Source organism: Panthera uncia, chromosome E3 (genome assembly GCF_023721935.1).
Source record: "Panthera uncia isolate 11264 chromosome E3, Puncia_PCG_1.0, whole genome shotgun sequence".
Taxonomy (NCBI): domain Eukaryota; kingdom Metazoa; phylum Chordata; class Mammalia; order Carnivora; family Felidae; genus Panthera; species Panthera uncia.
In genome coordinates this window covers 23,653,304-23,675,699 of record NC_064815.1, presented here as the reverse complement: position 1 = coordinate 23,675,699, position 22,396 = coordinate 23,653,304, and the positions used below count along the sequence as shown (strand labels likewise).

Sequence of the window (22,396 nt, the reverse complement as noted above, 5' to 3'; positions counted from 1 at the left end):
TGTGCTTCTGATCTTGTATATAAGATTGTTGCCTAACACAACGTTGTGAAGATGTGTCGTGTTTTTTTCTGTCACTTTTATAGCCTGTGTTGTTACATTTAGTTGTTACATTTAGGTCAGTTTTGTGTTTTCTTGTTTTCTTTTTTAATGTTTATTTGAGAGAGAGTGAGTGCACTCAGTGGGTAGGAGGCCAGAGAGAGCGGGAGCGAGAGAATCCCAAGCAGGCTCCTTGTTAGCACAGAGCCCGATGGCAGGCCCACCCTCACAAAGTGAGGTCACGATCTGAGCTGAAATCAAGAGTCTGATACTTAGCTGACTGAGCCACCCAGGTGCCCCTGCGGTTAGTTTTGAGCTAATTTTTTATTATGGCGCATGGTAAGCGTGTAAATTCAGCTTTTGTGCCCGTGGCTGTCCAGTTGTTCCAGCGGTTTGTTGAAAAGACTGACCTTTCTCCCCAGAATTTCTTTGGCATTTTTGTTTCTTCTGCCTGTTTCTTGGCTTTCTGCATAGTGGGTCTTGTGTGTGTGAATCAGGACGGTTTACATCTTTGCAGTCTGAGTGCTTTTTATTTCTTGATCTTGTGCTTCTAGCAAGAATGTCCAATACGGTATCAAATGGAAGTGACCATAACAGACATCGCCCTGTCCACATGAGGAGGAGGACATTCAGGCTTTTGCCATTTGTTAGCTGTGGGGTTTCTGTAGATGTCCCTCTTAAGATTGAGAGAGAAAAGATTTATTGTCTTTCTTCAATTAAAGCTTCGACTTTTTTCTTGATATTTTTCTCCCTGAAGTGTTCTAGATTAGTTTTAATCTGCCACTTGTATTTTTTGAAGTCTTCTGTTTTAGAAACTTCTTTTGAAACATTGGGGCCTGGTTGTTAATTAAATTATGTTTCTTTAAAAAAATTTTTTTTAATGTTTATTTTTGAGAGAGAGCTAGAGTGTGAGTAGGGGAGGTGTGCAGAGAGAGAGGGAGACACAGAATCCGAAACAGGCTCCAGGCTCTGAGCTGTCAGCACAGAGCCTGACGTGGGGTTCGAACTCATGAACTGTGAGATCATGACCTGAGCTGAAGTCAGATCAGACACTTAACCAACTGAGCCACCCAGGTGCCCCTAAACTATGTTTCTATAGGATATTTTATACTGAGTGGTGCAAGCAGGTGGGTTTGTATACCAACTTTTTTATCATACCAACTTGCAAAGTAATTAGAAAGTTGAGATTGTAATGGGATTGTATTTTCCAGATTTTTAAAATTATTTATTTTGAGAGGGAACAGGCACATGAGCGGGGGAGGGGCGGAGGGAGAGAGAGGGAAGGAGAATCCCAAGCAGGCTCCATGCTGTCAGCACAGAGCCCGACATGGGACTCGAACCCACGAACTGTGAGATCATGACCTGAGCCAAAGTTGGATGCTCAACCCACTGAGCCACCCAGGCGCCCCTGGCTTTTCTAGATTTTTAAGTATAAATGGAATCATAGTAGGTACTTTTTTGGTTTTCCTTTTTTTTTTTTAATGTTTATTTATTTTTAGAGAGAGCAAGTGTGAGCAAGGGAGGCAATGGGGGGGAGAGGGAGGGAGGGAGAGGGAGAGGGAGACAGAGAGACACTATCCCAAGCAGGCTCCCTGCTACAGCACAGAGCCCAATGCAGGGTTCGACCTCACGACCCCTGTGAGATCATGTCCTGAGCTGCAAACAAGAGTTGGACGCTTACTGACTGAACCCCCTCGGCGTCTCTTGTTTTGCTTTTTATTTTAAGATTGATCCTTATTCTTTCTATCAGTAGTTCATTATTTTACTGATTCGTATTCCAATGTATAGCTATACCACAATTTGTTTACTCATTCACTTGCCCATGAAAATTTGAGTTTCCATATCTTGGCCTTAATTATAAAGAAAGCTGCTGTGAATGTTTGAAGGCACGTCTTTATACGAGCATACGTTTCAGTAAATACCTAAATTTGGAGTGGCAAATGGTGGTTATGTATTTAATTTTTTAGGAAAGCACCAAACTGGTTTTCAGCAAGATTTACTCCACTGGCCGTTCCCGCCAGAAGGGAGAGCACTCCAGTTAACTCGACTTTTTCATCAACATGCGGTGGCATCCATCTCTCTTGTTTCCTTTTTATGTTTTTCAAACATAAAATGCATGCTTTTTTAGTATATGTAACATTCAGGGTTGTAAGGTGTATGCTTCCATGGGTCTTAGTATCTTTACAAGATGGACACCGTCACCAGCATGTAATTCCAGAACATTCTCGTCACCCCCAAATAAAAACCCTGTACCTGTTAGCCAGTCACAGCTTTCCAGTCCTCGTGAGCCAAATGGAGTCATGATAGAACTTTCTGTCAGCACTCCTGCATCAGTAGAGGCTTCTTCTACATTGGCAGGGTAATAGTACATTGCTTTTCTTTATTGCATCGGTAAAAATAGGAGCTTTTTCCTTAAGTCGGGGAGGGTGCTGGCCGGTGAGGGGATGAACGCCGTCAGGATTGTCACCCCACTTCCTTTCCTTACAGGGGAGGACAAAGGACACTCTCGTGTGGAGTCACCGGGTACTCCCTCCAGCTTGATCCAGAGCTGTGGGCACCCCTCCTCCCCTACTGTCTGCTCAGGACCTTTGGAAATGTTAGTCATATTGAAAGTGTGCGAAAAACCTGAATCTCATTTTTCTTTTCTTTTTTTTTTTTGTACATAGGTGGTCGTGTGATGGTAACAGACGCTGAAAGGTCAATGCTATCTCCGGGTGGAAGGTAAAACATAGTTCATCAGTACGAATAAACTTCCATGCCATAGCGGTTTTTAGTCTTTAGGAATTTGAGGTAGTAGAATATTAAAAAGTACCATATCACATATCTTGATGTTTTATATTCAGCTGATTGATTTGGGGTCCTATGAAAATGCAGTTTCTGACCAAGTACTTCCTGGGGGAAGCTAATGTGATAGATTGATAACTACATGGGGAATAGGAGGGCCTTGTAGTACAGTGGAATTTGCAAGTTACTATTATACTGTTGTACCCAAAAATTGATTGGGATTAAAGTACTAAATTCAGTTGACAAGTTATATATGCAAAGAAATAAATACGTACATTTAAAGTTAAGTCAGGTTTGCGTTGAGCTTGGTCACGTGAGGACCTGACTGCTGTGTGGCCGCCCGCACCTGCGCACTGCTTTATCCTGCCTTCTTTTCTTTTCAGCTGTGGCCCCATCAAAGTGAAAACTGAGCCCACGGAAGATTCTGGTATGTACTTGTGCTTTTAGAGTCCTCTAGGAAATTTAAGTAAGGAAACCTTTCCCTTAACTTAGAAGGTTGTATTTTGACGCATTATTTCCGATAATGCTTTGATGAGAAGCAGACAGAACAAATTTATTCCACCGGTGACATGATTTCTTAAGTGTTAGACATATTATGCTTAACACCTAAAAAGTTGAGTTACTAAGTGTTACCCAGAAGTTTGTTGCTAATTACCCATTTGTAAACAAAATTTATTATTAGGTTTTCCCCCCAGTTATATAGGAATAATAGTGTAAAATGTCAGCTGGTTCTACAGTGCTTTTTATACAAACCCATCAAATGTCCTCTTACTGTCCCTTCTCCCCTGCACTCTTGTTTCTGCCCTCCAAGGAGACTGCTTTTAACTCTAAGCTGGTTTGAGTGTTGAGTTCCTTATTTTATTTTATTTTTTAACATTTATTTATTTTAGAACGAGGGTGAGCATGAGTGGGGGAGAGGGGCAGAAAGAGGGAGGCAGACAGAGGATCCAAAGCAGGCTCTGTGCTGACAAGAGGGAGCTTGATGTGAGGCTTGAGCTCAGGACCTGAGCCTAAGTCATGTGTTTAACCAGCTGAGCCACCCAGGCACCCCTGAATTCCTTATTTTTAAATGTCATGCTTTTAGTGTTATTCTATATAGATAGTTTTGGATAGCTTTATTGAGATACAGTTTACGTGCCATTGAATTCACCTGCCCTAAAGTATAAGATTCAGTGGTGTTGAGTACATCTATAGAGTTTTACAGTTATTGCCACAGTCTAATTTTGGAACATTTCTGTCATCCTAAATGGAAAGCTGGTGCCCAAATAGAAGCCCTGTTCCCACCATTAGTCTACTTTTTGGGTTTTGTAGGCTTAGCTGGACATTTCCTATGAATGGAATCATACAATATGTGGTGTTCTGCATTTTGATTCTTTTACTCCGCATCATCTTCGACAATAGTTGTAGGGTTCATACCGGAATGTTATTCCATTGTATGCATATACTACCATTTCTTTATCCATTTACCGTTTGGCAGGCATTTGAGTTGTTTCCATTTTTTGGCTGTCTCGAATAACATGGATGGTTAGGAATACTCCTATTTGTCTTCGTGTAGAAAAAATGTCTTCATTTCCCTTGGGTAGATACCCAGGAGTGAATTGCTCGTCCTATGGTAACTCTGTGCCTAACTAGTTAAGCAGCTGGCAAATTCTTTTCCCAAGTGGCTGCATGTTCTTAGCAGCAGTGTTTGGAGGTTTCACTTTCTCCATATCTTGGGCAACACATGGTATTGTCTCTCTTTTTTGAGTATAGCAATTCTAGTGAATATGAAGTGGTGTCTCATTGTGTATGGGTGTGGGGTTTATTTTTTTGTTTGTGCACTTGTAAATAGGTATTTTATTTTTAGAGCAGTTTTATTAGGTTCACGACAATTGAACGAAAGTACAGAGTGTTTCCATGTATCTTCTACCCCCACACATACATAGCAATACCTCCCCCCCAAACTATTAATATCCCGTGTCACATTGGTATTAAAAATGATGAACCATTATTACCCAGACTCCTTCGTTTACATTAGCGTTCAGTCTTGTGCATTCTGTGGGTTTCGATAACTGTATGACTACTGTTATCCCGCACTATAGTATACAGAATAGTACTACTGCTCTAAAACTCCCCTGTCCTCTGCCTGTTCTTCCGTCTGTCTTCTCTAACACCTGGTCATCCATCACTGATCTTTTTACTGTCTTCATCATTTTCCTTTTTCCAGAATGTCCTAGAATTGTGGTTTTAATTGGATTTTCCTGGGGCGCCTGGGTGGCTCAGTCGGTTGAGCGTCCGACTTCAGCTCAGATCATGATCTCGTGGTCTGTGAGTTCGAGCCCCGCATCGGGCTCTGTGCTGACAGCTCGGAGCCTGGAGCCTCCTTCGGATTCTGTCTCCCTCTCTGTCTGTCCCCCCTCTCCCCCAACTCATGCTCTGTCTCTCTCAAAAATAAATAAACAGTAAAAAACAAACAGAACACATTTAATTGCGTTTTCCTAATGATGTTGGACATCATTTGATGTGCTCATTAGCTATTCATATATTACCTTTGATGAAATGTCTTTTTAATTTTTTTGCTTGTTCTTTAATTATGTTGTTTTTTTTTTTTCTTTTTGGTTATCTATTTATTTATTATTGAAGTAGAGTTGACATACAGTGTTACTAGTTTCGGGTGTACAACGTAGTGATTCGATACTTCTATACATTATTCAATATAGTCCCCATCTGTCACCATACAACCTTATTATAATATTGACTATATTCCCTATACTGTACTTTTTATCACAATGACGTGTATATTTTATAACTGTTTGTACCTTTTAATCTTTTTCACCTACTTTGCCCACCTCCTGATTCAACTGCTATGGCAATCAGTAGTTTGTTCTCTGTATTTGAGTCTGGTTGGTTTTTTGTTACTCATTTGTTTTGTTTTTTAGTTCCACATAGAAGTGAAATCATATGGTATTTGTCTTTCTGACTTATTTCATGTAACATAATACCCTCTACGTCCATCCATGTTGTCACAAATGGCAAGATTTCGTTCTTTTTTCTTTCTCCTTTTTTTTTCCTCTTTCTTTTTTAATTCTTACTTATTAGAGTTCTTTTATATATTCTGGATTTTTGAAATTAGAAATAATGTTTTGCAAATATATTTTTCTACTCTGGCTTTTCTTTTCATGTGCTTACCGGTATCCTTTGAAGCCTTAAAACTGCTTTGATTTTGATGCAGTTCAGTTTTTCAGATTTTTCTTTAATCACTTTTACTTTGGGTGTTACCCCTAGGAAACCTAAAATCTTTGTCTAACTTGAGGTCATGAAGAATTTCTCACTTACTGCATTTTTCTGGAATTGTGTAGTTTTAACTCTTATGTTTAAGCCTAAGATCTGTTTTGAGTTCATTGTGCTTGTTGGAAGGGAAGGGAAGGGTCTGATTTCATCCTTTTGTGTGTGGACTACCCTGCCGCCCCAGCATCTGTTGAAAAGCTCTCGTTTCTTCGTTGGATTGCCTCAGCACCTGTCAGACAGCATGTGACCAGGTCTACTTCTGTGCCTTCAGTTCTGTTTCCTTGAACTCAGATGCCCCCCAGTCTTAGACCAATAATACACTCTATCTCCTGTCGTTTTAAGGTTTGGTTTTATTATCTGTTAACATATGGAAAATGAGGATATAATTTTTTTACTATCTTCAATACTTTTTTTTTCCCCCTTTCCCACTTTTACCATATATTTAAGTTGATTTTTATTGTTCGAGTACTTTCAGAACTGAGCATGGTCTTGGATATTTCAATTAACGTTTGCTTCTCCCCATGTCCCATTTCTAGGGCACAAGTGGTTCTGCCTGTTTATAAGACATACAGCTCTTCCTGACTTGATGACAATTTTATTGTTAGGATTTTTTGTTACTCTGGTTCTATGAATGACAGCAACCTTGTGTTTAAAAATAATACATAACTTTATTATTTTTTATTTGTTTGTTTTGGGGGGAACACAAGCGGGGGAGGGGCAGACAGGGACAGAGGATCTGTACAGGCTCTGTGCTGACAGGCTGAGAGGAGTGAGCCCAGCGTGGGGCTCAGACTCATGAGCGGTGAGATCATGACCTGAGCTGAGGTTGGATGCTCAACTGACTGAGCCGCCCGGGTGCTCCCCCCATTTTTTAAAATATCTTCTGGGGCGCCTGGGTGGCGCAGTCGGTTAAGCGTCCGACTTCAGCCAGGTCACGATCTCGCGGTCCGTGGGTTCGAGCCCCGCATCAGGCTCTGGGCTGATGGCTCGGAGCCTGGAGCCTGTTTCCGATTCTGTGTCTCCCTCTCTCTCTGCCCCTCCCCCGTTCATGCTCTGTCTCTCTGTCCCAAAAATAAATAAAAAACGTTGAAAAAAAAAAATATCTTCTAAAAAATAATACAGAGCTTTAAAAGATCATTGTATTATTACTAAGAATATATTTAATGATTAGCTTTGGTGATTGGCAACAAAAAATGGACATTTACTGCTTTTTCGTATTGAAGACATAACGTAAACTATAACCTGAGCGTCAGCTATAGCTGGGGTCCAAAAGTTTCAATTGTGTAAAATGTAGTTTTGTATCATTGCTAAAAAGTGACATCTTCAGACTGATCTCCTGCAGGGGATGGAAGCCGTTTGTCAGTTTTGTCACATCACATTCACGCTTGCAGAACTTGTCATTGTGGGGCTTTCACCATCCTCCCAAGTTGGTTAAAAAATTATCCTGGGCTCCTGGCTGGCTCAGCTGTTACAGTGTGCCACTCTTGATCTCAGGCTTGTAAGTTCGAGTCCCACATTAGGTAGAAAGATTCCTTAAAAAAAGAAAAAAAATCTTTAAAAACAAATTACCTTGTGCAGTGAATTTCAGACTTAAAATTCACTTAGGAACGTAAGGATGAGATTAGAAAATCTCTAAACTCCCTTTCTCATGTTACTGAAATAACCAGAAATAATATATCATCTGAGTAGATGATAAAAAGGCAGCGGAAATCCTTAACCTGATGTGTCAGGCTGTCATACATAATTGTAAATGCCAGCCCATCGTTGTGTTGAATTTTTTTTTAATGTGTATGTATTTTTGAGAGAGAGAAACAGAGCCGGAGTGTGAGTGGGGGAGGGGCAGAGAGAGAGGGAGACAGACTTTGTCAGGGCAGAGCCCTGCGTGGGCCTGGAACCCCCCAGACCATGAGATCATGACCTGAGCCGAAGTCAGACACCCCCTCCATCATTGTGTTTAAGAGTGAACTACCAGAAGCACTGTTTGTAAAACAGAGAGGCAGCTTTTCACCAGTTTCTTACCAGAATTCTAGTACAAACCAGTACAAGTATGAGGTGTAAGTAATTAGAAAGTGGAGGGCACCATTGACTTGTATGTGTGATTATGAATGTAGAACACCAGAGAATCAACTAGAAAACGGGAAACAAAATACCGATAGTTTGATGTGACTTTGTAAAGAATTCCAGATATAATAAGAGTTTAGAATTAAAGCCTTTAGAAAAAAAATTAGTAGTCCTTTGAGTGATTTCTAAGCAATACGTTTGACTAAGAAAGAATTAAACATTAAGGATGACAAGGTCAGCCAAAATGTGTCAAAGCACATGTGAGACACAGGGAATGGCTGTTTGCAAGACAAATGACAAACCTTGTTGTATTTGACTTATAAAGAGCTAATCCAAAAAATAAACGATCAAAGATTGTAGAAGCAAGGGAAAATGCTAAGTCTAGTTAAGGAAATGTAGATAAAAATCCAAGAAAGATGAAGTTTAGCTAGCAGATGGCAAACATTCTGCTCATACTCCACAAAGAACAGGGAGAAACAGATTTAAAAGTTTTTTTTTTTTTTTTAATTTATTTATTTTTGAGAGAGAGAGAGAGAGAGAGAAAGAAAGGGTGTGTGTGAGTGAGCAGGGTAAGGGCACACAGAGAGAGAGGGAGATAGGAGACAGAATCCCAAGCAGGCTCCATGCTGTCAGCACATAGCCTGATGCGGGGCTCGAACTCACAAACCACGAGATCATGACCTGAGCCCAAAAGGGATGCTCAACTTACTGAGCTACCCAGGTGCCACAGGCTTAAAAATTCTTGATGACTGTTTAAATTGTTGCTTTCTTACAGATGATGCTTTGGTATTTCATACTATTTATTTTATTTTATTATTTCTTTAAGATTTTCTTTTTAAGTAATCTCTACACCCAACGTGGGGTCGGAACTCACAACCCCAAGATCAAGAATTGCATGCCTGGGGCGCCTGGGGGGCTCAGTAGGTTAAGCATCCAACTTCAGCTCAGGTCATGATCTCACAGTTTGTGGGTTCAAGCCCCGGGTCGGGCTCTGTGCTGACAGCTCAGAGCCTGGAGCCTGCTTTGGATTCTGTGTCTCCCTCTCTCTCTGCCCCTCCCCTGCTTGTGCTCTCTTTCTCTGTCTCTCAAAAATAAATAAATAAACATTTAAAAAAAAAAAAAAAAGAGTTGCATGCTTTATCGACTGAGCCACCCAGACTCCCCTCGCCATAATTTTTCACAACTTCCTTTCTTGCAGTACAAGGTGGTCAAGGTTCCTCGCACTTTCTCTAATCCAGCCCTAGGGTCAACCATTCCAAGAAACCCCGGGTCCTTTCTGAGGAGAATGATCTCAAGATGTCAGTATCTTGGTGGGAGGTGCGTCCATTGCCATTACTGCTTCCCAGTGGACGCAGCTTAGGAATCCGTGTGTGGGGGGAGTTTGTGTACACAAAAATATATACATACATGCATTTACAGCTATAGTTTTTTATGCCCACATCTTCTGTTCTCTTAACATCCCAAGGGGTTTTCCGTATCCCTCTGTTCCAATGAGAGTCCTTAGTCTGTTTTCTTCATTTGACCCATGTCCTGTTGTCTAACCCATGTCTCATCGTCACTGTCCTGCCCGGACTCCCGCTCTGATGTTCCTTGTCGGGCTGTCAGCAGCCCTGCCTACCCTCTTATCAGCCTGGGTCTCCTAAGGCCCTCACTTCCCCTGCCCTTCGTGTGAGTACACTTCTCACTCAGCCGGCCCACCCTGCTGCACTGAACCGCCCCGTGCCGCTGTCTGCCTTGCTCAGTGCCCTCTAATGGCATTTGGGGTGAATAGTTGGGGAAAGGGGAAGCTGTGTTAATTGTGCCTGCGTGTGTGCGTGGGGCGGGGACAGCTTTTGTGTGTGGTGCAGACAGGCCGAGTGTTCGTTTTTTGGGGAGATCTGCAAGAGTGGTAGTGTTGAATGTCTTTATTGGGAGGAAGTATTCGGATCTGTTGCATTGTTTTACAGAAGGCTTTTTGTTGTTGTTTTTCATGCCACAGGAAACGTCAGTTTTCTGTTTAGCTTTTAGTTGATTGCGCCTAAATCATCATTTTGCAAATTGTTTTCTCTCTTTTATTCATAGAGTCATCTCCTGAATAGTTTGTATCTAAAGATAAACGTGCTGAATTGAGAAAGATTGTATTTTACTGAATTCTTTAACCATCTTTGGGGACACAATAGCACTGCTCTTCTAGGGGTTTCTTTTTTCTCCTTGTACTTTGTATCTTTATGTTCTTAATTTATCCTGCAATTGCTTTTAATATTTCCATTTTTAATTTTTTTAATGTTTATTTATTTATTTTGAGAGAGAGAGAGAGAGCCCGTGCGATTGTGGGAGGCACAGAGAGAGAGAGAGAGAGAGAGAGAGAGAGAGGGAGAGAGAGAGAGAATCCCAAGCAGGGTCCGCGCTCGGTGCAGATCCTGACGATACAGGACTTGATCTCCAGACGGTGAGATGGTGACCTGAACTGAAATCCAAAGAGTTGGAGGCTTAACCGACCGAGCCACCCAGGCACCCCTTACTTCTTTCTTATGTATTTCTTGAATGGAGACAATTTAATGTAAAGGTTAACTAATGATTAACTTCGTATTAGAAGGAGTAGCTGAGGAGCCCTGTGAGTAACGACTCGAGGAGCTGGCCGCCACCCTGAAGTCTCAATTTTGCCTTCTGAGGTGGGAGGCCGTGGGACGGTACTGCTGTCTGAGGCGACGTGTGAAAACTGGTCCTGCTAGGGTCGGAAGAATTTCCCAGGGGGTCTTGCTCTCGCTATGGGAAGTGTCAGATTGAAGGAGGGTGCCAGCAGTGAGTGACCCTGACCGGAACGAGACGCGGGTTGGTTTTCTCATCTCTGGCCTCACAGCCTCCTCCCCGTTGCGTTCCCTGGGGAGTTTTTGCAAGGAGCCCGACCGGTTTGCGGTCCAGGCTCCAGCAGAGTCGGGGAGGGTGTCTGGAACTGGGACAGCAGCTCAGTGACCGCACTGGCTGCTGCCCCTGTGGCTGCTCATCCACACCCGCCCCTACATATTTGGGCTTCCTTGGAACAAAAGGACAACTGTTTCCGTCTCATAGCGTGTAGCTGCCCTTCCTACACACTCCTCCACTTTTGCTCTCTCCCCAAAATGAGGAGTTCCAGGGTTCTAGCAGTTTCTGTCCCCTTCTCTGGGAGACTGATTAATGTCCTCTCCTGAGCTGTCTTACTTAGGTCTCACATTCACGCTCAGCCTGTTTGAATATTCTTTTTTTCTAAAGGCTAAGTGGCAAGGGAAACCTAACAAAACTTCTGTAAAATAACAATGCGGAGGAGAAGAGATAACAGTTGGTATATCCTGATACACGTGTTTGCAGAAAGAAACACTCCCAACAAGGAAGAAAATACGTATAGTGTCCACATTTCAACAACTTGTCACAAAAATCCACACCTTCCTAATCCATGACCCATTATATTGTATTTCTTTCTTTGCCTTCGGTCGGGACCTTAGCTGGTAAGGTTCTTGACCTTTCCCTGGTTGAGGCGACCCAGACCTTCATTCCTGAAGGGTCTAAATCCCCAGTGGATCTGCCTTTTTTGTTTGCTGTGATTTCCTCTTAACCTTTGCTGATGACCACTCGTGTGGTAAAGAGACAGCCTGCAGAATCTGAGCGGTTTCAGACCTGTTCCCTGTCGCCGTCGTGGGAAGCAAATCAGTTTCCCATCGGTAATTGCCTGTTGCGTTAGGGGTAGGTGTCCTCTAGTACGTCGGGCTAGCTCTTTTTGAGCTGTTTTCTTCAGTTGAAAAAATTACATGCCAACTTCTCAAGTCACGTAGCACCGGCTCAGTATGAAGTTGATCAGAGGACTGTATGGTTGTGGTTGGCTTTCCTGCATGTGGAATTGTACCGTGCGTGCTCCTTCATGTCTAGCCACGAAGGCCCATGCCAGATGATCTGTCCTCATTGTAGGCAAGGCATTATGCGAAAGGTGTATTTTGTACCCTTGTTAATAAAGGGATTTATTAGGATAAAAAAAATCTATGTATCTTATTAAAATGGTTTAAAATTATGCCACCATAACTGCAGAGTAGTGAGTTATTATAACTGATGACTAAGTGCTTTTCAGTGGTTGGTAAAAGATCTATCTATCTATTTGATTCCTTCCTTCCTTCCTTCCTCCCTCCCTCCCTCCCTTCCTCCCTTCCTTCCTTCCTTCCTTCTTTCCTTCCTTCTGTAAGCTCTACGCCCAGTGTGGGGCTTGAACTCAAGACCATGAGATCAGGAGTCGTATGCTCTCCTGAGTGAGCCAGCTGGGTGCCCCTGTAAAAGCATTTTTAATGTTGAGTGAAAAGAGAGTAGGACTGATGTTCTCCAATTCCAAAGATAAGAATGTCAGAGAAAAAAAGTTAGCAGCAAGTAATCCCAGAAAATTAGTGATAATTACAACGTTGTGTAGGTTGGGTTTTAGGTGATTTTTGTCCCTTAGCTACCTAGCGAACTTCTGTCCTTTCACTAGTTCCTTCACTGTTCTTTCACTTCTGTTCTGTACTATTTTAGGACAGAAGAGATTTTCCTACACCATCTAACTGCATTCCCTAAAGTGTAAGTAAATAATGTCATTTTCTTTTGTAGGTATTTCCCTGGAAATGGCAGCTGTGACAGTAAAGGAAGAATCAGAAGATCCTGATTACTATCAATATAACATTCAAGGTAATACTATTAATACAGGTTTTCTTTCCAAAAGTTATCAGCGGTTAAAATTCAAATCTATTGATTGTCTGAACTCCTTAAATACTTCTTGCTTGTGTGACTGGCATGCGTGCTTATGATTGATCACTACAATAAAATAGATTTCAAAAATGCGGCAGTGAGATAAGTAATCTACAGCAGAAATGTAAAATAGCCATTGATATTCTTAAAAGGACAAGCAAAAGTTGGGGCACAATTTAGAATTCAGTTCCAATTTCTAGTATTATTTGGGAGACCCAAGAGGTCTTCTGAACCTTGGGTGGCTCTGTTTGTGCAACACAAAATACCCGTATAAGCATTATCCTTATCTTAAAAATCTGTAAAAGGTAAGACGTTAGTAAGTATTAGCTGTTATTGGTCACTCTGTTCCATATCTTTTGGCTTGCTTATTTAGGGAGGAATGGAAGGCTGTAGTTTCACAGTATGCAGCACGCTTTCACACATTATTGGATTTTAGTTTAGAAGAAGAACGTTTTTGATATTTTATAGTCAGTTTTGTGTTTATGGCTGCATAAAATACATTAAAGTATTTAAACTATAAAACTTGATTAGTTTTGTTGTCTTTACGTTCGGATAAAACTTTTTTCGCTGCACTCGAAATGAGATTTCTATAACCCTCACGTTTCCTTGTGTTCTATTACAATCACTGCCCTCCCCCGCCAACCACTGATCTTTTTCTGTCATTTTAGCTTAGTTTCTGTCATTTAGAACTTTGTATAAGTGGAATCCTTATCAAGTATGTACTGTTTTGTCGGGATGGGGTGTGCCTTCTTTGATTCTACGTAATTGTTTTGTAATTTACCCCCAGTGTTGCATGTGTCAGTAGCTGATTCCATTGCTTGGCTGCCCCACAGGTTTATCCCTTTGTCTGTTGATGGACATTTTGGTTGTTTCTACTTTTGGGGGCTATTAAAAACAAAGCTGCTGTGAACTTTTGTGTGCAAATTGTTGTGTGGAAATATTCCTTCATTTCTCCTGAGTAGATTTCTAGAAATGGAATAGCTGGGACACATGGTAGGTATTTAACTTCATAAGAAACTGCGAAACCATTTTTGCACAGTGCTTGTACTCTTTTTACATTGCCACCAGCAGCGTCCAAGTAGTTCCTAGTTGTTCACGTCCTTGCCGACACCTGTCCGGTCAGTCTTCTCTTTTTAACCATTTCAGTGGTTGTCTCCTGAGACCTCATTTCAGTTGTAATTTGTGTTCGCCGAATAGTTGTAGCTCATTTAACAAGATAAGCCCTCATCAGTTCTGGAGCATTGTAAAAGTTTAATGAAAAATTTATTCTGATTTGTAATCATGTGACTATCTGTAAACATACATTTAACCATTTCATAGTGAATATCATTATTTTTATTTGTCAGTTTTGAACACTTTATTGCTTTTGACATTAGTAATCACATGGCTAGAAGATTGAGATAATTCTATGGGTTTTCAATTAAACAGTTAAAATTTTGGAAAATATTTAGCCTTTATAAATGGAGTTCTTGGTACCTTACTAATACATGTGTATTAATTTAATAAGTTTAATTTATTTGATAAAAACTATTTAATAAAATAGTCTTTTTATATGCAGATAATGTTTCATTTTTAAAATAAAAAGTCTGCCTTTGTCTTTGGTATTGCCTGTTGAGCAACGTGTTATTCCCCGCCACGAGTATGTTCCCTTTTGAGATTGTGAGTGTGAGTGATTTAAAGGTGATGCCTGAGAAGTAAGAGTTGGAAATCTGATGCTTTAGAGGGAAAGATTGTTTGAAATGATAGTATCTTCAGTACAGTTGAAGAAGGTAGGAGCTAGCAAGCTGAGAGATCTAGTCCACGCAATGTGGACGTTTTTCTGAGCAATTGAATTTGTATATTCTGTGTAAAAGGATACTCTGAATAAAAGTCCTGTGTGATACGATTTACAAATAGTTCAATTTGATGAAGTCCAGTTTATTGATCCCCACCCCCCTCACTGTATGGATTGTCCTTAAATATCATAGGTAAGAAATCTTTGACCCAAAGTCACCGATTTTCATCTATGCTTTATGAAAAATCGGTAGTTTTACCTATAGGTCTTCATCAGTTTAGGTCTAGTTTTTGTGTGGTCCACTTTTTCCCGCACCATTTGTTGAAAAAACTTTTCTCCACTGCATTTCCTTTACATCTCTGTATGTTCTGTTACGTTGGTCTCTGTGTATCCTTTTGCCAAAATCACATTGTGTTGGGTACTACAGCTTATAGTAAGTTACGAATTCGGATTGTGAGTGTCCTACAAAATTGTTCTCCTTTTTTAAAATTATTTTGCCTATTATAGCTCCTTTATCTTTTCATATAAATTTCAAAATCAGCTTGGTGATCAAAAAATTATAGGGATTTTAATAGTGATTATGCTGAATCTATACAGCTAATTGGGTTGAGTATCTTAATATCCAATCTTCTGATTCATAAGCATGGTTTATATTTCTTACCTATTTAGTTTTTACTAGATTTCTTTTATCAGTGCTTTGTTTTCAGCATAGAGATCCTATTGTGCACAGTTTGTGAGATTGTATGCCTAAGTATTTAATGGGTTTTGGTGTTACTGTAAATGCTACTGTTCTTTTGCATTTCAGGTTCCAACTATGGCCAATACATGGAACTATAATTGATTTTCACATACTGACCTTGTATCTTGTGATGTCGTTAAAAATGACTTACTGGTTCTAGCAACTTTTTGGTAAAATCTTTGGGACTTTCTAGGTCGACAGTGTTATTTCTTCCATTTCCTTTCCTTGTGTAATTGCACTGTCTGGGACCCTCTAGTAGCTGAATAGGAGTAGTGAGAGGAGACATCGCTACCCTGTTCACAATTTTAGAAGGAAATCTTTCAGTATGATAGCTGTGGGTTTTTGGTAGGTGCCCTTCATCCGTTTGAGGAAGTTCTCTTGTGTTCAGAGTTTGGGAAGAGTTTTTATGATTATTGGATGTTGAATTTGTAGAAGGTCTTCTCTGTGTCCCTTGATGATTATATAGGGTTTTCTTGTTTAGTCTGTTAAAGTGGTAGTTGATAATTAATTTTCACTTGTTCAACCAGCCACGGATTACTGGGGTAATAAACCCTGCTTGGTTATAATGTATTCCTTTTTATGTATTATTGATTGTTATTAAGAGATACTAGATGATTTCTGGTAAATGTATTTATTTGGTTTTGATAATGTTGGCCTCAATAAAACAAATTGGGAAGAATTTGTTGGTATATATTGGAAGAATTTTTTGGTAGAATTGGTATTGTTCTGTTCTTGTTTGGTCAAATTGCCAGTGAAGCTACCTAGACCTTTTGGTTTCCATAATGGAAAATTTTTAAGCTTGTTTTTTGTTTTTTTAAACAAAGTTTTTTTTTCAATGTTTATTTTTGAGAGACAGAGTGTGAGTGGGGGAGGGGCAGAGAGAGAGGGAGACACAGACTCCAAAGCAGGCACCAGTCTCCGAGCTGTCAGCACAGAGCCCGATGTGGGGCTCAAGCCCACGAACCATGAGATCATGACCTGAGGCAAAGTCGGAGGCTTAACTGACTGAGCCACCCAGGCGCCCAAATTCGGTCTATTTTTTAGTTTTTAAATGTATTTTAATAGTTATAGGATTGTTCAGGTTATGTATTTCCTCTTGATTGAGCTCTGGCAGTTTGTATCTCAGGGAATTTGTCTACTTTACCTTAAGTAGTGTTTTTTAAATTTTACTATTTGCAAAGTCTATAGTGATGTCCCTCTCGTTGCCAATTTTGTAATTTGTGTCTTTTTTTCTTGGTTGCTCTAGCTCAAGGTTTCTCAAGATGTCAATATTTACATTTTGAGCAAACAGTGCATTGTCGTTGGTATCTTTTTTATGCTGTCTCTATATTGTAGAATGTTTAGCAGACCTCCCTGGCCTTTTACCCACTAGGTACCAGAAACATCTCCTTAGTTGTAACAATCAAAAATGTTATAGGATATATTCACTCCCAGGGGGATGGGGACACGGTCACTACCAGTGGAGAACCATTGGTCCAGCTCTAGAGCTTTCTCAAATGTTTTCATTTTTCTCAAAGATCCAGCTTTTACCGAGGCATCTGGGTGGCTCAGTCAGTTGAGCTTCTGAATCTTAATTTCGGCTCAGGTCATGGTTCCAGGGTCATGAGATTAAGCCCATGTTGGGCTCCACACTGAGTGTGGAGCCTGCTTGAGATTCTTCTCTCTCTCTCTCCCTCTGCCACTCTCTTCTGCTTTTGTGCTTGCTCTCTCTCTAAAAAAAAAAAAAAAAATCCATTTTCCCCCTCTGTTCTATGGTTTTTCCATAGTGTGTAGCTATTTTTTAAATTTTAATTTAAATATAGTAACAGTTAACATACAGTATAGCGATTCAGCACTTCGTACAGCACGCAGTGCTCGTCACTACAGGTGCCCTCCTTAATCCCCACCCACCTCCACCCCTGGCAACCATCAGTGTGTTCTATGGTTAAGCATCTTTCTTGCGGGCGCTCAGGTGGCTCACTTGGTTAAGCATCCTACTCTTGATTTGGGCTCAGGTCACTATCTCACAGTTAGTGGGTCGAGCCCTGTGACAGGCTCTGCGCTGACATTGCAGAGCCTGCTTGGGATTCTTTCTCTGCCCCTCCCCTACTCACTCGTACTCTCTCCCAAAATAAATAAATAAACATTTTTTTTTTAAAGAAGAGTCTGTTCCTTGATTTATCACTCTTTTTTCCTGTGTTCATCTGTTTTGGTTCTTTTTTTTTTTTTTTTTTAATTTTTTTTAATGTTTTATTTATTTTTGAGACAGAGAAAGAGCATGAGCAGGGGAGGGGCAGAGAGAGAGGGAAACACAGAATCCGAAGCAGGCTCCAGGCTCTGAGCTGTCAGCACAGAGCCCGACGCGGGGCTCGAACTCAAGAACCGCAAGATCATGACCTGAGCCGAAGTCGGACACCCAACCGACTGAGCCACCCAGGCGTCCCTTTCTGTTTTGGTTCTTAAGGTTTTGTTAAATTTCACATATGAGTGGAAACTTAAGTTTTTCATCTTTCTCTGTGGCTTATTTTGCTTAGCATTATACACTCCAGCTCCCACCATGTTGTTGCAAATGACAAGAGTTCATTCCTTTTGATAGCTGGATAGTACTCCATTGTAGCTATATTCCACGTATTCTTTTTTTTTTTTTTTTTAAACGTTTATATATTTTTGAGAGAGAGAGAACGCAAACAGGGGAGGGGCAGAGAGAGGCAGAGGATTCGAAGCAGGCTGCACGCTGATAGCGGAGAGCCCAATGTGGAGTTCGAACTCAGGAACCACGAGATCATGACCTGAGCTCAAGTCGGATGCTTAACCGACTGAGCCACCAGGAGCCCTCCACATATTCTTTATCCATTCAGCAGTCGATGGGCATGCGGACTGTTTCATAATTTGGCTGCTGTAAGTAATGCAGCAGCAAACATAGTGGTGCATGTATCCCTTTGAGTTAGTGTTCTTATATTTTTGGGGGAGATAGATACCCAGTATGTAGATCATAGTGGAAGAAGTGTGTAGGGTTTGGAAAAAAATTTTTTTAGTGTTTATTGATTTTTGAGAGAGTGTGAGCAGGGGAGGGGCAGAGAGGGAGACAGAGGATCCGAAGCGGGCTCTGTGCTGATAGCAGCAAGCCCGACATAGGGCTCGAACTCACAAACTGTGAGATGATGACTGGAGCCGAAGTCGGACGCTCAGCTGATTGAGCCCCCCAGGTGCCCCAGAAGTGTGTAGTTTTAATGTCCACATACTTAGGGACTTTCAGATATCTTTCTGTTACTGATTTTCAGTTCACTTCTGTTACAACTGGGGACTATTCTTTGTATACTTTCCGTTGTTTAAAGTTTGTTAAGGTGGGCTGAGAGTCGTCTAGGTCTGTTAGCCTTACTGCTGTTTCTGACTGCTCTTTCCGTCAGGGATACAGTTCTGAGATCTCCAGCTGCCTCCTGATCTGTTTCTCCTTTCGTGCTTTCTGAGGGGGCTTTTGTTAGGTGCCAGGATCATCACTAGAAGCTCCTTCCTTGGGGCTCCTTTCCAGGCAACCCCCTTCCAGGGGTAACCCTTCTTCTGACCTGTAAGAACTTGGATTAGTTTTGTCTGGTTCTGTATTTCACATAAATGGAATCCTTTTGCACATACTGTTGTTTTAGGGTTCTTACATAAAACCTAAAATTTGTGAGACATGTTGTTGGGTATGCTTATAGATCGCTTATTTGCATTGCTGCATTGTATTTCTAAAATGCTTTCTTTTTAAATAAAATATTGAAATGTACACACATAACGTACATCTGCCAAGGTTTATAGAATCTTTACTATTTCATCATTTTCCTCCCCACCCCCCAAAACACACCAGTATATAACATGTTAATATGGGTCCCAAATTTCCATTTCTTTTTTTTTTAATGTTTATTTCTTTATTTCGAGAGAGTAAGCAAGTGCGCGTGCAACAAGAAGGGGGAGGGGCAGAGAGAGGAGAGCGAGAATCCCAAGCAAGCTCCGTGCTGTCAGCACAGAGCCCAGCACGGGGCTTGATCTCAGGAACCGTTAGATCATGACCTGAGAGCCACCCAGGTGCCCTTCTGCTTTCTTTTCTATTCTTCTGAGTTAACCATTTTCTTGAAGTTGACGGTTGTCCTTACGAATAAAGATTTTATGCCTTTACTGCATACCTGTTCCCACAAAAGTGTCTGTGTGAGCATGCATTTTACACACAGTATTTTCTTAGTTTTTTAAGTTTGACACAGATGGCACAGTTTGGCACAGTGTTGTACTGTATATATTGGTACGTACGTGTTCTTGTGTGTCCCTCATTCAGTGTGAGTTTTTGAGATTTACTTGTCACCTAGAGATTTAATGGTATTGTTGTGATAGTACATTGTGTAATTATGCTGTAGTTCGTTCTTTCACATACGTGTTTTCTTCCATAATTTTTGGCTAGGACAAAAAAAAAAAGATGGGCTAGGACATATCTCCGTGCACTTACCAGTCTTTCCCCAGGATAGTGGTGTTCAGGTGTGAGCACTGGGAATGTTTGATTTCACGCTGGGTAGTCACAACCAGCGTTTTGAGCGTGAGGGTGAAGTAGGCTGCGTATTTTACGATGAAGAAAACCCAAATATGTGCTGTTAAAACATACAGAGCTAAAATGCAACCAACTTCATAGGTGATGTGAAGGGATAGTGATCTGTGAAGTCATACTGGGCAAATCGGAACCGCCCAAGATCCAGCTTAGCAATATTGATTTGAGGCCGAAAAAGAAAAAAGTAACAGGTATACAAAGTTAGACTACATGATATGGATAGTTATAATTCACTGAGTTGATATAGTGGGCATTAATTCATATATCCCTTATAATATAGCTCAAAATTAAAATAGAAATAAAGAATTGACACAACTGTAATAAGTTTTTAGATCTACAGTCATGTGGGAGATTCCAACAAGTGGCCATTGATAACTGAGACATCATGTGCCAACGAATACTTATTATAGATGATAAATAGAATATTTGCATTCTACAGTTTGGAAAGATAAGCCAATTGATACGCACATATAGAACTCACCCAGCACCCAGCAGATAAATTTACAAAGCGTGGATCTTTTACAAAAATGGACTTGTTCGCAGATAATCTTGTGATTCACAGATCACAGATAATCTTAAATTCTCTGTACATAATATAATTAGTAAAATGAGAAATCCAGAGTAAACAGGTTATTTAAAAGATAGAAATCCTATACATTGAAAATCCTACAAAAATGTACTTTGTGTTAAAGAGGACCTTACTTTTAAAATCTTGGAACAGAACAGAGCATTACTGAGAATACTCCAAAACCAAACTTGTGAAAAAACAGCTAAAGCTATGCTTACAGGTCAAGCAGCAACCTTAGTTACGATTTAATTATTTTCTGTGTATTTTTTACCCAGGAACACTTGACTGGGAAGCAGTGAATCTGGCATTTGAATTCAAGTCTCTTTCATTCAGCCTCTTGCTCGTAGTTGAAATTCCAAATACAGTTTGTGCATTTTCTAGGAAATTGTTTTCTTTGCTTAGTTGGGTGCTTTGTGAAGCTGCTCCTTCGTTAGCGACACCTTTCAAAAGTCTTAGGGTACTATCCAGTTCATACTCCGAGATAGTGAAGTGGTTTGTATTCATTTTAATACACGAACCCTATTTTAAGTAGCCATTAAAAACACAATGTTTTGTTCTCTGTTTTAGATTGATTACTCTCATCACTAACAAGCTTGTTCCTATGTGTAATATATCATCACAATGTTTATAGCATTATGTGAATGTTTAGTTAACTCAGAATACTTCCTACATTTATAATTGGGAAGAACAGTGTGAAGTTGTTAGAATCCTGTGGGCCTGCAGGAAAGACGGAATTCTGAGTTAATAACTTAGCTTGTCATGTTTCTGTTTCAGTGGACATTCAAGCTTACTGGTATTTTAATTACGTGATTCTAGAGATTCTAAGGAAGATATAACAATTTGATTCTGCAGTGTTCTTCAGCATGACAAAAGATTAAGCAAATACTTGTAAAGGAAGGAAGAAATACACCTTATAAGATAAACCTGCACTTAAAACCTGTATGAAGTATAAAAGTTGCAGTTTGCTGTTACAAACCAACCTTGTACTGTTTAGACAAACCCATGTCTGCCATTTGAGACCTGTCATTCCCGTTCGATCCATATGTCTGGTCATTTTCAAAATCACTTTGGACTGTCTATATAACAAATTCATCTGAGCACACCTTTTCCATTCAGTAAGACCATAAGCTGATGCCACTCGTTTCGTCATTTTTTTTTCATTTTGCCTTTTTGTTGTTGTTGTTCATGAAAAGGCTGTATTATTCCATCTCACTCACCCAAATTCGTTTGCTAAAGTGACCCAAAATACATTTTGGGGATTACTTTTGAAGTATTATCTTTGTATTCCAAAGCAGGCCCTTCCGAAACTGATGATGTTGATGACAAACTCCCCCTTTCGAAGTCTTTACAAGGTATAACCTCTTCACTTCTGTTTTCCCACATACTGTTCTCATGTTATGTTCTTTATATTGCACAGACTGTGTTTTAGTATTTTATCTGTATTGTTACTTTTCTAAATGGAAAAGGAAAAAAATGTATTGGCCTTTTTTTTAAACATAAATGAACTTCACAAGCAACAATTTTTCAAAACCAATTTTCCCTTTTGTGAATCTAGTAATGAATCTCGAAATGGGTACATGACACACTTTCATATTTAAGGTAAAGTACACATTTATACCTTATATCAGAATAGTCAGAAATAAGGTTTTTATTGTGTAGTTAGGAATGTAAATATCGATAAGGTCATGTTGATTCTTAGTTTTTAGAAAGATTGTGAAATGCCACTTTGTAAATGAATCCCAAAGTTTGCTACTTGAATACTTTTCTGGGAATTGTCATATAGAGTGCCCTAACTTGATGATCATAGGCTATTTGTGATGGCTTTTACTTTTATCTATTCTTTGGGTGGGATTTCTTTCCTTTTTTTTTTTTTTTTTTTTTTTTTTTTTTTTTTTTTTA

The 22,396-nt window shown here is 40.2% G+C and overlaps 1 protein-coding gene across 6 annotated transcripts in view; it reads left to right on the top strand.

Moving 5' to 3' along the window:
- GTF2I (general transcription factor IIi) overlaps positions 1-22,396 on the top strand; it is a 108,634-nt gene that overhangs the window by 37,315 nt on the left and 48,923 nt on the right. For 2 of the 6 annotated variants that reach the window (XM_049638772.1, XM_049638769.1), the window contains exons 7-10: positions 2,703-2,757; positions 3,204-3,247; positions 12,730-12,807; positions 21,793-21,849. In XM_049638772.1, coding sequence (XP_049494729.1) covers positions 2,703-2,757; positions 3,204-3,247; positions 12,730-12,807; positions 21,793-21,849 — 234 coding nt within the window. Of the gene's footprint in view, positions 1-2,702; positions 2,758-3,203; positions 3,248-12,729; positions 12,808-21,789; positions 21,850-22,396 lie in introns of all 6 variants that reach the window. The other 4 variants (XM_049638771.1, XM_049638768.1, XM_049638773.1 and 1 more) reach the window with 2 other exon arrangements.